This window comes from Saccopteryx bilineata, chromosome 8 (assembly GCF_036850765.1).
Source record: "Saccopteryx bilineata isolate mSacBil1 chromosome 8, mSacBil1_pri_phased_curated, whole genome shotgun sequence".
NCBI lineage: Eukaryota > Metazoa > Chordata > Mammalia > Chiroptera > Emballonuridae > Saccopteryx > Saccopteryx bilineata.
In genome coordinates this window covers 49,507,996-49,523,856 of record NC_089497.1, presented here as the reverse complement: position 1 = coordinate 49,523,856, position 15,861 = coordinate 49,507,996, and the positions used below count along the sequence as shown (strand labels likewise).

Here is a 15,861-nt window from a genome sequence, read left to right as displayed (position 1 = left end):
CTGTTGTTGAATATTAATTAGCACCACAGCTTTGTGTGAAGGCTTTTATATTTGAGTGATAATAGGACTCATTATTAGAAAGTGTGTTAGGTGTTCCAAGGACTCCACATTTATTCATCCAACTTAAGGCCAGCTATGTGCTCTGCACTCTGCTGGACTCCTGAGGATAGAAAAGTTAAGTAGGACAGCTTCAGTAGTGAAGAGACGGTAAAAATGTAGTGAAGCACGGTTTCACAGTGCTTCTCCAAGGATTGAGATGCCCAAAAGGCAGGAGAGTTTATTTTCTTGGATATTTTTGGGATTCATTTAATTTAAATTGAAAGTAAGAATGATTTATTAACTATTGAGATTATAATCACAGCATAATTTTAATATGAATTTGCTATTGATCTAGAGTTTGTATGGTCTTTTTTTGAAGGAATTAGTATTTTTTGTTATATTTTAAACTGTTTACATAGTTTATTCTTTTTATCCTAGTCCTTTTAACAGTCCCGGGAGATAGGAATTATTATCAGTATTTTACAAATAAGATAGTTGAGTTTTAGAGAGTTTAAATAATATTCTTAAGGCTCATATTTATTGTGGATATTAAACCAGGTCTATTGATGTTAAAGTCCATAAACTTTTTGTGAAACTTCCCAAGGGGAGCTGATACTATTTGTTTGTTTTTAATTTGTTTATAGATAATGTGAATAACAAGATGTACTGAATTTGAAAGTTGTTCTGCAGAGTTCTCCCCACCCCAGATTGATTTTTGGCTTTTGAGCTAGAGAATTTCAGAAGAAAACTATTCTTTTAAATTAAAGAAGTAAAATGTAGTTATTATAAAAAGAAATATTAGATTAAGGGAAAGAGAAAGAAAGGTAGCTTGGGCTGGGAGATAGTTGTATCGATTCACTGTAAACCTTTTGGTGTACAGGTGGTATTTAACAAATGATAGTATAATTGTAAGATCTAGAGTCAAATCTGGCCTGTAATATCTAATGGTTATGTATGTAGTTGAGGTTTTCATGGTTACAGGTCAGATTACTAATTTCAGTTTTGCAGGTGAGAACAGAGGTTTAGAGAGGGCAGCCAACATCATAAGAGTTTTGAAGATTAAATGTGATAAGACCTATAAAATGCTTGTTAAATTTCCCACATCTCTTAGTTCTTTTCTGGCAACATCTGAAACATTTAAACCTGTAGAAAATTTTTGTGGGTTTATTTGAACCAAACTGATGACAATTACAGGAAGCAAAGTCTCAACAGTATTCAGAAAATTCTCCAGAGTATGGTAAAATAAGTTTTGCACCTTATTTTATACAGTACAATCAAAGGAGGAGGCGTAAGGGGTTATATGAAATCTATTGGTGTGATATATTAGGGGAGGTGGGAGAAGGTAAAGCGGGGAAATCTCTGGGACTAGAAAAGAAGTAAAACGAATAGACACATCTTGTGTATTTGTGGGTATAGGATAGTTAGCAGTTAACAACGTGATGACAATAACAACGTGGAGTTTTGTGGTCTCTGCTCTAATGCAGTTAGCATTCCAGAAAAAAAAAAACATTAACCTGACATTCTAAAAATGTTTTCGTAGATGCAAAAAAACCCAAAACCCCACAAAAAAACACTGAGTTACAGCATAGATTGATCTTGGTTAGGGAAGATAGTGGCTTAGGACTTGGCTACTCACCATGGCTTGCTTTTAGTTAGAAAGTTTTAATTACAGGGCATCCTGTGTGGTTACTTCAAGTCTCTTTGAGTTCGTAAGGCTGCCATGCAGGCCTCCCTTGAGCTTGTCAGGTTTAGTATGTGGCCCCTTTTTTGTCCACATTGCACATAGATGTTATCTTTTACAGAATGAATCACCAAAAATTTTAAGTGCCTTTTTTAAACCTAATATATCAAAGATATCTTTCCACATACGACATTTTAAATAATCAGATAATAACTAATTCACACAATGTGATTCTTTAATATACTGCTAACAAAAATTAGGGGATATTTCAACACTTCATATTCATTTTGAAATATCCCCTAATTTTTGTGAGCAGTATATATTCATCCATCTCTCTGATAGACATTTGTTTCTAGGCTTCTGTTTTGCAATTATAAATTATGCTTCATTGAATATTGCAGCCAACTTTTGCATATGTTTTTATCCCATTAGGGTAGAATTGGAGATAGAGGAGTAAGTACACTTTTAAGATTTCTGATCCAGTTTTTGTGGATTGCCTTCTAGACGGGTAACTATTTATGTTCCTAACATTAATTTATATGGACACTTGTTTCTCTGAATTCTTACTGAATTTGGCATAATTCTAAAACGTCATAGCTTATTTGATCAGTTTTAATTTACTTTGATTACTAATAAGTTTGAGGATTATTTTTCTCCATGTATGCTGATCTTTATGTTATACTTTTTTCCAATGAGAGTTCAAGTCTTCATACCTACTTTGGAGGGTGTTTGTCTTTTCAGTAGTGAAATAAAAGAGCTATTTATATGTAAATACTATGAACCCATTGTTGTATGTTGTATTTATTTCCTTCCAACCTGTCAGTTTTTCTTGTAGTTTTGCATATGTTTATTTTTGAATGTATAGAAGTTTAAAATATTTATGTCAGCATAATTTGTTGGTTGGTGTTTTTGCTTTGGGGTCCTGCTTAGAGAGAAGGTTGCTCCTCCTCAAACTATATGAATTGGCAGTCCTTGACTTTTGGTCTTAGAAACTCTTTATACTCTTAAAAAAACTGTTACAGACTCTGAAGAGCTTTTTTTCATGTGAGTTAAATCTATAGGCATTAGTCACATTAGATATTAACACTGAGAAGTTTATAAACATTAATTTGTTAAAAAACAATGTCCCTTACATGTTACCATAACCAACATTTTTAATGAAAAAATCATTATATTTTTCCAGATAAAACAATTATTGAGAATTTTTACATTTTTGCAGATCTCTTTGATGAAATAGAAGATAGCTGGATTCTCTCATCTGCCCCTGCATTTAAACTCTTTGTGTTATTTATCTCAGGACATGTTACCTCTGGAAAACTATTGTCTAGCCAGCCCTGGTTGGCAAACTGTGGCTCACGAGCCACATGTGGCTCTTTGGCCAGCTTAGGAGTACCCTAATTAAGTTAATAACATTGTACTGACCTATATAGTTTAAGTTTTAAAAATTTGGCTCTCTAAAGAAATTTCAATCGTTGTACCGTTGATATTTGGCTCTGTTGATTAATGAGTTTGCCGACCACTGTCAGAGAATGAGAATGAGAAAGCAAATGTCATCTTATTATTATTATGAAAACAGTTTAGGCCTCATGGGCTCCCTGAAAGGATTCAGACTACACTTTGAGAACTGTTGTTTAAAATATACACTTATATTTATCTCTTGTACTTTTAAAAAATTTTTATTTATTTTAGAGAGGGAAGAAGGGAGAGAGATACAGAAACATCAATCAGTTTCTACCCTGACTGGGGATCGGATCCACAACTATGTGTATCAGGATGATGCTCGAGCCAGCTGAGCTATCTGGCCAGGGCTTTTCCTCTTGTATTTTTATGACTGAATTTAAATCTAGAAAATGAATTTGAGTATAAATTTTTAAGTATCCCCACATCATTAACCAGCATCTTTTGTTGAAAGATCCATTTTCATGTAACTCATTGATGACTAGGATGAAAGCTGTATGCCTATTTACAGTTACCGAGTGAGCTGAAAACACTTTTTTGTATATTATTTTGGATTACTGATGCATCCACTGCACCCCCACCCCCACCGCCACCCCATTCCCAGTTTCACAACATATCGTCCTAAAGACAAAAGATTTTTTATTAATGTTGATTTTGAAATTTTGTTCTAAAAATACTGTTCCGCACCAATTATGAAAGTCATGTTTATCATTGTAGAAAATTGTGTACATAGAATCATAGGTAAGAAAAGAATATTTTGTCAGTTTGAAAATGCAGAATGCTGCTGAAGTGCTATTGTTGCTGTACTGTGATGGCACTTCAGTATTGAAAAATGCCGGCAAGTTGAACTACACAAATTCCTACTCTACTAATAACAAATTGTACGTCTTTTGAGGTGTTACTTAGCTTCTTGGAAGCACTCACTCACTCACAAGACTTATGTTATTTACTCTTTATGTGTTCCTAGGTACATTGGATAAAAAGAACAAGACACGGTTTCCTGTCACTAAGTTTGCAGGTTAATGAAGAAATATACATGTTATGTGATAAGTATTATAGCTACAAGCAATTAAGAATATTATTAAATCTAAACAAGCTATTTTTTGGGAAATTATGGGGGAATAAAGAGGAGGAGATTTGAAAAGATTAAAGTTTTAATAATCTTTCTTTAGTATTTGATGATTTATTTGGCTGTTTGGGTCAAGAGAAGGAAGGAGTCAGAATGACCCCTAGCTTTTGGCTTGGAAGACTGGGTGGATAATGGTTTTTACTAAAATAAGGAATACCCTCTACTCCTAACAAAATAAAACTCCCTGTACATCTACACTTTTCAAGGCTCTATTCTTTGGCTTTCCAAGAAGTTCAGTTGTGGTTATGTTGAGTTTGAGGGGTCTGGAAATATTCTGGTGGAGGTGTGTGGGAGGCATTGGAAAGCTGCAGGGGACTTACATAGGCTAAAGAATTAGAGGTTGTAGTATATAGCATGGTTGAATAGAGGTTAAGATCATCTTTTGAGAATTCTTGACAGAAGAGGAGAAGGCCAGGGATCCTCCCACATTTGAGAGACAGGCAGAGGAAAATGAGTCCAGCAAAAAGTAGTAAGGAGAGGAAAACCCACAAGAGTGGCAGTAAAGAAGCCAACTGACCCGAATTTAAAAGATGAGGAGAGAGGAGAAAGGGATCTGAGATGTCAAATCCTGCTTAAAAGGACAAATAAGACCTGAAAATTGTCTGTTATATTTAGGAATAAGGAGGTATTGATGATTTAAGCAAAAACAACTTAACTGGAAAGCTGAGCACAGAAGCTTTAGCAAAGCAGATGGAGGTGAGAAAGTGGAAGATAGTGAATGTTGGCTACTCTTTGAGGAGCTTGCTTGTTAAACAGAGGAGTGCAAGTTAGAAGTGGACAAAAACTTAGGGATTTCCGAATGTTTATGTTCGAAGGAAGAAGAGATTGAACTGAGAGATGGGAAAATATCATCATCTTGAACTTTCTAGAAAAATGATTTCAAACTTTTTGTAGGAATTGTTTAAAATCTATGTTTTAGATAATGTTGAATATGATTTTATACTATTTTATAATACAGAAGGTTGTCACTTAATGTTGATAGGTTCTACAACTTTAAGCAAAACTATATATCAGAAAGCCTATTTTACCTTAAGACAGTTGATAAAAACAGCAATTGTTCCTATGGCATCTCATTAATATTATAACTAAATGATGTTATTGGAGGACCTGCTGTACCTCAGGTGATGGATATTACTTTACTATCGTACTGAAGTATATAGAAACAGCCACGTTCTAAAATATAACAACTTACGGCTATTTAATATAATCATGTAGTAGCTTTTTAATAGTTTTGTCTTTTCCTTGTGTGTGCGTGTCTCTCTTCTCATCCCCCCGACTCATTAGTGTGGTTGGTCCTAGCATTAATGCCACCTCTTCCTTTCTACAAATGTGCCTCATCCAAGTCACTGAATGGGGAAATACATATCCACAATTGTTGCACTTGTGCTCTGAATGAGATTACTGATTTTAATTGGTACTGTAGATTGTAAAGAAGATCTGGGAGTTGCTTTCATAAAGCTTAGTCTGTGATATACAGTGGTACCTTGAGATACGAGTTTAATTCGTCTGTATGAGCTTGTAAGTCAGTCAACTCATATATCAAATAAATTTCTCCCATTTAAAATAACTGAAATAGATTTAATCTGTTCCAGCCCTGTGCAACATCCCCAAACCATCCTAAATTACAAAAAAAGACATGTTTTTAATTAAGAAACACACATGTATACTTTACCAATGCATAACAAAATATATGAAATAAAAGAAAAAAAATGTTATTTAGTACTGTATTCTTACCTTGGAGACAGGCAAGTGCAGCTAACAGAGGTGAATGGCGGAGGAGGAGGGAGGGAGAAAGGGATGCAGGCACTATAGACACGTAAACTAAAACTGCACTTTCTTAACACTAAGTGTAAACTAAAAATGCATTTTCTTTACTTTAAACAAAACTAAAACCACTTTCTTTACTTAAATGAAACCACAAAAATTTAATTGTAAAAAAATGCACTTTCTTAACTTTAAACTTAACCTAAGCTTAACATTACATATTTTTCATTTAATCATCACCTGTTTTTGCCTTTTTGGCTGCACTTTTGGCACTTTCACTTGCAGGACTTTTGAATAAAAATCTATCCAAAGAGGTTTGCTTTTGCCTGCCTTTTAAAATGTTATGGAACTGTGACAAACAAATATCATTAAAAAGTGCTGAAGCACGACCAGTTGAAACTTTTTTTTGATGTTTCTTTCCAGTGAAACTTGAAAGTTTCTCCCACATTGCCAGTATGTCTTTAATTTCACTTGTAGAAATCACTTCCTCTGACTTGACCTCCTCCTCAGTACTACTCTCTTCAGAAGCTCCATATGTTGCATCATCTGTAGCTCCTTCAACTCCTCAGTTGAGAGTTCCTCCTCATGTTCCTTGATGAGCTCGTTTACGTCACCCTCATCTACCTGTAGACCCATCAACTTTCCGAGGGTCACAATGTCCTCCAACGCTTCTACCTCGGTCTCAGTCTCTGGTTCGAATCCTTTGAAGTCCTTGTCTGCAACAACATCAGGCCATTACTTTTTCCATGCTGAGTTCAAGATTCTTGTAACCTCTTGCCATGCCAAGTCGATAATGTGTAAACATATCATGATGTAGTGATCTTTCCAAAACTCTCGAAAGGTTAGATTTGAATTCTCAGTCACCTCAAAGCAGCGGCGGAACAAGTGCTTTGTGTAAAGCTTTTTAAAGTTGGAAATGACCTGCTAATCCATAGGTTGCAAGATTGAAGTCGTATTGGGTGGGAGGTAGAGGACTTTCACAAATTTGAACTCATAGATAATGTCATCTTCAAGACCAGGTGGGTGGGCTGGAGCATTATCAAGGATTAGTAATGCTTTCATCGTGAGTTTATTTTCTTGAAGATATTTCTTCACTGCAGGACTAAAGATGAGATTTACCCATTCAATAAAAAACTGCCGCATAACCCATGCCGTAGCATTGGCATGCCACATAACCTGCAATTTTTCTTTAAGAATCTTGCAAGTCTTAAAGGCATGATGATTTTCGAAAGGATACACTAGCAGTGGCTTTACTTTATAGTCACCACTAGCATTTGCACATAATGCAAGGGTCAGACAATTCTTCATAGGTTTATGGCCTGGCAGCTTCTTCTCCTCTGCGGTGATGAAAGTCCTCCAGGGCATTTTTTTTTTTTTTTTTTTGCATTTTTCTGAAGCTGGAAACGGGGAGAGACAGTCAGACAGACTCCCGCATGCACCCGACCGGGATCCACCCGGCACACCCACCATGGGGCGATGCTCTGCCCACCAGGGGGCGATGCTCTGCCCATCCTGGGCGTCGCCATGTTGCGACCAGAGCCACTCTAGCGCCTGAAGCAGAGGCCACAGAGCCATCCCCAGCGCCCGGGCCATCTTTGCTCCAATGGAGCCTTGGCTGCGGGAGGGGAAGAGAGAGACAGAGAGGAAGGCGTGGCGGAGGGGTGGAGAAGCAAATGGGCGCTTCTCCTGTGTGCCCTGGCTGGGAATCGAACCCGGGACCTCCGCACGCTAGGCCGACGCTCTACCGCTGACCCAACTGGCCAGGGCCACCGGGGCATTTTTTTCTGAAACAAGCCTGTTTCATCACAGTTGAACACTTGTTGGGGGATGTAGCCTTCCTTTGCGATAAGCGCAGCAAAATGAGCGATGTACTCCTCAGCTGCCTTAACGTCAGCACTCACAGCTTCACCATGCCTCACCGCCGAGTGGATGCAGACCTCTTGAAATTTTCAAGTCAGCCGTGACTTGCCTTAAACGTATCTTCTGCTGCCTCTTTTGAGGTTGATGGTTCTTTCTTCTTCAAGTCGCTGTAAATAATACATGCCTTTTCGCATATTACAGTTTCTGTCACTGTATCTCCTGCCAGCTCTTTCTCTTTCACCCACACTAGCAGAAGCTTCTCCATTTCTTCATGGATATTTGTCCTTAATTGGGACAGAATTGTAGTTCCTTTTGCTGGACTTATGCTTTTGATGGCATCCTTTTGTTTAAGGATGGTACAAATTGTAGCTGTATTGTGTTTGTATAGCCTTGCCAGTTCAATCACTCGTATACCATGCTCATGTTTTTCTATTATTTCTTGCTATACTTCTGTTGACATCATTCTCTTCTTCTTCTCACCACTGTCCTTTACACTCACTTTCTTTGGCCCTATGATAACATAAAAAAAGTTAGTAAAAAATGCAAAAACAATGCAAGAACGAGTACAGTGCACGAGATTCAACTTGATTCTGCAGGTAACAAGTGAGAACGAACAAGATGCTGGTGTTGTGCTGCCAAGTCCCGTGTACCAGTGCACCAACTAGCGGCAGCTTCCCAAATCACAACTCATATCTTGGAATTTTGCTTGGATCTCGAACAAAAATACAGACCGAGTCGCAGCTTGTCTTTTAAAAAAATTCATATGTTGGTCTGCTCGTATCTTAAGGTACCACTGTATATGGTTTCACTTAAAGAATGCAGACCTCTACATAATATAGTTAGATTGCTTTAGAATCCCAATTCCAACAATTACTAACTGAACCTGAATAAAGGATTTACTTTCAGAACCTGACTATTCATCTTTAAAATGTTAATAGCATTCACCTTACTGGACTGTTGTGGAGATTAAAGGATATTATGCATGAAAAACACAGCTTGGCACAGAGTAGATAGATTCAATACAGTACATGCTAGCTGTTAATAATTATTTTCTGTCCTCAAGAGTTTTGATTTCCTAAGTTTGATGTTTCTAAAAGTCTTCTTGATTAGAGACTATATTTGGAAAGGAAATAGGTTAAAATAGTCATAATGTAGATTTTATGTGTCTGGGAAGGCAGTGCAAATTTGCAGCATATACTGGGTGAGGCAAAAGTAGGTTTACAGTTGGGGGTACGTAAAACACAGTTTATTCATGTATATTTATTAATTATTGTATTTTCTATACTAATAAAATTTCCTGTTTAAATCAGGAAATTTATTTCCTGAGGTAGGTTGATTGGTTGGTGTAGCTGTTTAGGGACGGTTTTTCTTAGAGGTTTTTGAAAACACTGTCTTGAGGTGGTTCTGTAATCTATTTGTTTTTGAATTGAATGCTAACAAATATTTAAAAATAAGAGAGGGGTGAAAGATGAGTTGAAATTATGGTATGGAATATTTTACTTGGGAAGGAGAGGAGGGAGAGAGAGAGTGTGTGTGTATAGGAGGGTAGAAGTTACAGACTAGCTATTTTAGGGCAGGAAATTAATGTAACCTGGTGAGGCTCATGAATATTGCAGTCTTGGTATCAAAACTAGTGGGTAACCTGTAATTTAACCCAAGACTGTACTTGGAGAGCAGGAAGTTAGAGTTTGTGCCTTGGTCTGAGAAAGCCTATATTCACTTTTTTTATATGAGACTAGTGCTCTTAAAAGAAAGAATGAAATTATCTAGGATATTTGATAACCATCAATTTAGTTATTTTTTATTCCTTCTATCAAATAAATTATACTCTTCTTTTAAACATTTTGAAGTCCTATTGAGAATTTATACCTTCTTGATAAAGTGAAATGTTAATGGATGGAAAATCCTTTTTTTTGGTAGCTTTTGTGAATGTACCAGTACATTTGTAAGGTAGTCCTGAATGTTAAACTTCTAACACCCACAGACCTGCTTTTTAAAGAAGAGCATTTATTATGTTTAAAAATAATCAACTAGGCCCTGGCCGGTTGGCTCAGTGGTAGAGCGTCGGCCTGGCGTGCAGAAGTCCCGGGTTCGATTCCCGGCCAGGGCACACAGGAGAAGCGCCCATCTGCTTCTCCACCCCTCCCCCTCTCCTTCCTCTGTGTCTCTCTTCCCCTCCTGCAGCGAGGCTCCATTGGAGCAAAGATGGCCCGGGCGCTGGGGATGGCTCCTTGGCCTCTGCCACAGGCGCTAGAGTGGCTCTGGTCGCAACAGAGTGACGCCCCGGAGGGGCAGAGCCTCACCCCCTGGTGGGCGTGCCGGTGGATCCCGGTTGGGCGCATGCGGGAGTCTGTCTGACTGTCTCTCCCCATTTCCAGCTTCAGAAAAATACAAAAAAAAAAAAAAATCAACTAAATTATTTCCTTCTGAGAATTTCTCAGGATATGTTAATTGTGTTTAAAGTCTAATGCTGTTAAACCTATTCAGGAATTTTCACTTGTTTTGAATGCCTCAGAAATGGATTTTACTTTTATTGATAACTAGTCGAAAGATATATGAAATTTCAGAATTTACTTTAATAATTATTAAAGGTTTCAATGCCTTTTTTAAAAAAAGTACCTCCTATTCATGTCTGTAGTCAGAGTGCCTTGGTTCTTGCTTGGAATACAAAATTATCCTCTCAGTAATAGGTAGAATTTAATTGACGTTGGTAGTGATGATAGGTCAGTGACTTGATCATTAAAGTAGTGATAGTTTTTCATTGAAGGGAAAAAATGAGATCTTTGTTGTCTGTTGAAATATGTTAGATGCCTTTTTGTTGAGAAAACTAGTGTACTATTTGTGGAAGGTTGAGAAAACTATTATACTATTTGTGGGAGGTATTGAATTAGTATGGTTTAGTTTTTTAGGTTTTGTTTTTTTTTACTGATTTGAGAGAGAGAGATATTAATTTGGTGTTCTACTTATTTATGCATTAATTGGTTGATTCTTATATGAGCCCTGACCAGGGATTGAACCCGAAACCTTGGTGTATCAGGATGATGCTCTAACTAACTGTGCTACACAGCTAAGTCCTTATATTTTAGACTTTTGGAAGTAAAGTTTGATTGCCTTGTATTAAAAAGTTGCTCTGATGGTCAAGTGTTTCTGAAAATGAAGTCACAATAGTAACACCTGGAAAATTTAGAAACCCCTGGAGAATTTCCTTATGTAAAAGGAAAAAAAAATCCTAATAATTCTAATTTCAGTCATAAAATTACCTTTCCTCTATGTATAGTCAGTTGCTGTTATGTGATAGTTGTTTTCCAGAGACACATGTTATCAAAAATTGTATTTATGTTTGTAATGGTTTTAATTTGCTGCAATTTTACTAGAAAGGATGGTGGTGGCTTAATAAATCAGTTTTCTGATTCCCAATCACAAAGAAACTATAGGAATTTGATAGTTAGGTTTCCTTCTCCCTCCCTCCCTCCCTCCCTTCGTTTTTTAGAGAGAGGGAAGAGATGAGAAACTTCAACTCATAGTTGCTTCACTTTAGTTCATTGATTGCTTCTCATAGGTGCCTTGACTGGGGAGAGGGGGAAGCTCAGACCAAGCCAGTGACCCTGTGCTCAAGCCAGCAACTTTGGGCTCCAAGCCAGCGACCTTTGGATCATGTCAATGATTCTGCACTGAAGCTAGCAACCTCAGGGTTTTGAACTGGGGACCTCAGTGTCTGGGGTCAAAGCTCTATCCACTGTGCCACCACCAGTCAGGCAGTTAGGTTTTCTTTTAAAGTTATAGTCGTATATCTGGAAAACCTAAACCACACTGGACAAATTAGCATTAGAAGCTATAACTCTAGTTTTCACACCAGATTAATGGCCCTTTTCTGTTATCTCTGTCATTAATGTATGTTGGCTGTTGATATGTAACAAAGTACTCCAAAAACTTCATTTGTTATTGCTCTTGAGCAGGGGTCCCCTGGGGACCAGTTCACTGTCCCTCAGACCGTTGGAGGGCCGGACTATAAAAAAAACTATGAACAAATCCTTATGCACACTGCACATATTTTAAAGTAAAAAAACAAAACAGGAACAAATACAATATTTAAAATAAAGAACAAGTAAATTTAAATCAACAAACTGACCAGTATTTCTATGGGAACTATGTTCCTCTCACTGACCACCAATGAAAGAGGTGCCCCTTCTGGAAGTGCGGCGGGGGCTGGATAAATGGCCTCAGGGCCGCATGCGGCCTGCTGGCTGTAGTTTGGGGACCCCTGCTCTTGAGTCTTTGGATCAGTCAGGTAGTTTGGCCATCAGGGCCAGACTTAAGTGATCTTATATGGGCTTGCTCATACTTCTTACTCCTTAGTTAGTAGATAGTCTAAGACTAGTTTGTCTTAGGGGTGGTCTTACACATATCTGGTGGTTGGCTGGGTGTCAGCGGGATAACACCAGGTCCAGGTGACTGGACCATGTGTCTCTAGATAGACAGCAGTTTGGTTTGAGCTTGTTCTATGGTGGCAGAGCATTGGTATGAAAGAATGCAGAAGTTCTTGAGGCCTAGGCTCAAAACTGACATACTGTCATTTTTAATGCTTTCTTTGGCCAAATCATGTCAGTGATGTCCAATTCATATTCAAGAGGTGTGAAAAGACTACCAAGTGACATTGTGAAGGGTGTAACCATAGGAGGCATACCAGAAAAAATTTGGGGAGCTTTTGTAATCTCCCACATTTAGATTAGATTGTGTTTTTTTTTAAAATTAGCCTTTTATATACTTTTAAAAACCTTTATTAGTGATAAAGCCCATATGCAACCCATTGAGTAGCTGTGCTTGTACCTACAACAGCTTTTATTTTACTTTCTTCACAGTTAACAGCTTCCTCACATAACACAAATTGGGCTCCCTAATTAAACAGTTGAGCTTTGTCCCATTCTAATTAAGAAAACTGGAAGAGATACCTAAAATTGTCCTCTGTTATTTATTTAAATTTGATAAAATATTTCTGCCTTTTGAAGGCAGTCTATACTCATAGTCTATATTCTCACATTCTATACAGGTTTATTTCCCATTGTTCTTTTCTCTGGCTTGCCCACTCATTTTCTCCCTTTAAAAAAAATTGAGATGAAATTGATGTAACCACTTTAAACTGTGAAGTTCAGTGGCCTATTTACATTCACAGAGTGCAGGTACCACCTTTATGAAGTTCTGGAACATTTTCATCACCTAAAAGAAACATCAACTGTCACTCCCCATTTTGTCCTACAAGCCCCTGGCAATCACCATCGGCTTGCTGTCCCTATGGATTTACCTATTCTGGGCTCCTATTTGTTTCTAACCACCTGCATTTGTTTATGTTTTTCCTGCCTAAAGTATCCTAAATCCTATTAGATAGACCTCTTCAGTGTCTGGCCTACTAATTTCTTCCTTCTTAAAAGGATTGTATCCTATAGTTTAATTTAGCTACAGTAACCCTTAGCACTCCACTCCACTGGAACTGTTCTACTGGAGCTCAGATTATTTCCTCTGATTCTTTCCTACTGGCCGGTGTTTTTTCCTTGCAAGGAGAGGGATATGGTGGGATGATGGGCTTTTGGTTACCATGCTGGACTTTCTCTTAATGAATCATGGATTGGTTTAAGTGCACAGTTCTTGGATTCATTACATTCCTCTCTAAAACACTCTGGGATTTGGGATTTGGAAAAGGAAACACAAAATGATTAAATAGAGGTTTCTTCTTTTTTAAAGGCATATATATTTCATTATATGTTTAGTGTGCATGATTAACATCATTATACAACTTATTTTTAGAAACATTCTGTTTCTACCGTTTACTGGAAGTTGAGTCAAGAGTTTGGGTTTTTTTGTCTTAACGTGTGTATACAGTATGTGCTTATTAAATGATTGGCTTTAAGAGTAAAATTGTGGGATAATAGAGGTAAATGTATTACAATTGCAAAGTTAAATATATGTAATGAAACATAAAGTCATGTATGTGGTTATAGAATGTGTAATTTTATTTAGCTATGAGAATTTAGCCCCTAAATCTGGAAGTATATTAATAATTGTGGTAATCAAGACAATTGTCATCATTGGAGCTAGTAGGTGAGGTCTGTTTTTTAACTTTTTAAAAATTCCTTTTGCTTTTATTTTTTAGTTTTTCAATCACAGTTTACTTTCAGTATTATTTTATATTGGTTTCAGGTGTACAGCAGAGTGGTTAGATAATCATACACTTTCCTCCTATATTTCTGGTACCCACCTGACACCACTCAGAGTTATCACAATACGATTGACTATGTTCCCCTGTGCTGTACTCTATCTACATCCTTGTGACTGCTTTGTAACGGCCAGTTTGTACTTCTTAATCTTCTCATCTCTTTCACTGAGTCCCTTGACCTTAATTCCCCTCCCCTCTGGCAGCCTCCAGTCTGTTCTTTGTGTCTATGAAGCAGTTTCAATTTTGTTTATTCATTTATTTTGTTCTTTAGATTCCACATATGAGTGAAATTACATGGTATTTGTCTTTCTCTGACTGGGTTATTTCACATAGCATACTACCCTATAGGTCCATCTGTGCTGTCACATGGCCGAGTAATATTCTACCATGTATATGTATCAGCTTTTTTATGCACTTGTCTATTGATGGGCATTTGGGTTACTTCCATATGTTGGCTATTATATATAAGGCTTCAGTGAACATAGGGGTAGAGGAGTTGGTCCTTTAGCAAGCTTAAAATAACACTTAGAAGTATTATCTACAGCAGATTGCATAAAGCCTTAAGTATAAAACTCAATGAATGTACTACCACTCAGATCAAGCTAAGTATAGAGCATTCTGTTCATTCCGGAAGACTCTATTATGGCTCCTTCCAATCAATAAATACTCTACTCTTAGCTTTGCTTTATTTTTTTAAATTGCAGTTATTACCATGTGGCATGTATTAGTTTGTCTTCCTACCAGAGTGTCAGCTTCATGAGGACAGAGACTTAGCTTTGCTCACTATTCTATTCCATTGTTCAGTATACTACATATACTGTTCATTACAGTAAATGCTTAACAACTATTTGATAACTTTAAGTTGAAAAACACTTGATTATTTGTTACATATAATGTTATATGGTACACAAGTTCTATTTTATGTACTAGGTGCTAAGGATAGATGTTAAATTCTAGTTTTCTTAGGATGAGACTTTTGACATTCAGGATGATGCTTAGACCAATTATAAGACATGGAAATAGAACCTTTCTGGCATTGGATTTACTGTGCACTGGTCTTGGCTCATGTGAATGTTAGGAAATATGGGAAATTTGCTACCAGTAAGAGATAATGGCAGCCTATCTATTGGATCACCTTCTTGAGTGTTCCTGATTTCTTATCATTATCTCAGATTCTTAACTCAAACTTGATCTTTTTGAATACCTCAAATAGTTGCAAAAGACTAAATGCTCTTGTTCTTGTGGGAATAGAATTGTGCTAGGAAAAACATTGGTTTATCAGGTAAGACAGTTTAGCTGTTGTTTGTATCACTATAGTTAAAACAATGAAAATTCTGTTTGTAGTGATTAGGTTTAAGATAAGGAGTTTGTGGTTTAGAAATTATTTTAGTTCAAATTTACATAGATGAGAAAGAAAATTTGAGATTAAAATGACCGTAGTATTTGGTTCATGCTTTTATCTGTCAAGTTTAAACCTTTCATTTTGCACTTGAGGAAACTGGGGCACAAAGAAATTATGCTGTGTGCTAGTTTAGTACAAAGCAACAGTCAGACCAGTCTGTTTAACTCACAGGTTCCTGGCTCTTTGTAGACAGTAGAATTACTTGGGAACTTTTGTAAACATACAGATTTCAGGGTTCTACTTCGAAAGGTTTTTTATTTTTATTAGATTTGGGATAGAGACCAGGCATGTATAATGAGATAACAAAAGCAAAGCAAAAT

At 36.9% G+C, this 15,861-nt stretch overlaps 1 protein-coding gene across 4 annotated transcripts in view; it reads left to right on the top strand.

Moving 5' to 3' along the window:
* Positions 1-15,861, top strand: part of GSK3B (glycogen synthase kinase 3 beta) — a 218,908-nt gene that overhangs the window by 39,471 nt on the left and 163,576 nt on the right. For 2 of the 4 annotated variants that reach the window (XM_066241850.1, XM_066241849.1), the window contains exon 2: positions 4,146-4,196. The exons of the other annotated variants lie outside the window; for them this stretch is intronic. In XM_066241850.1, coding sequence (XP_066097947.1) covers positions 4,146-4,196 — 51 coding nt within the window. The remainder of the gene's footprint in view (positions 1-4,145; positions 4,197-15,861) is intronic. 4 annotated transcript variants of the gene reach the window in all.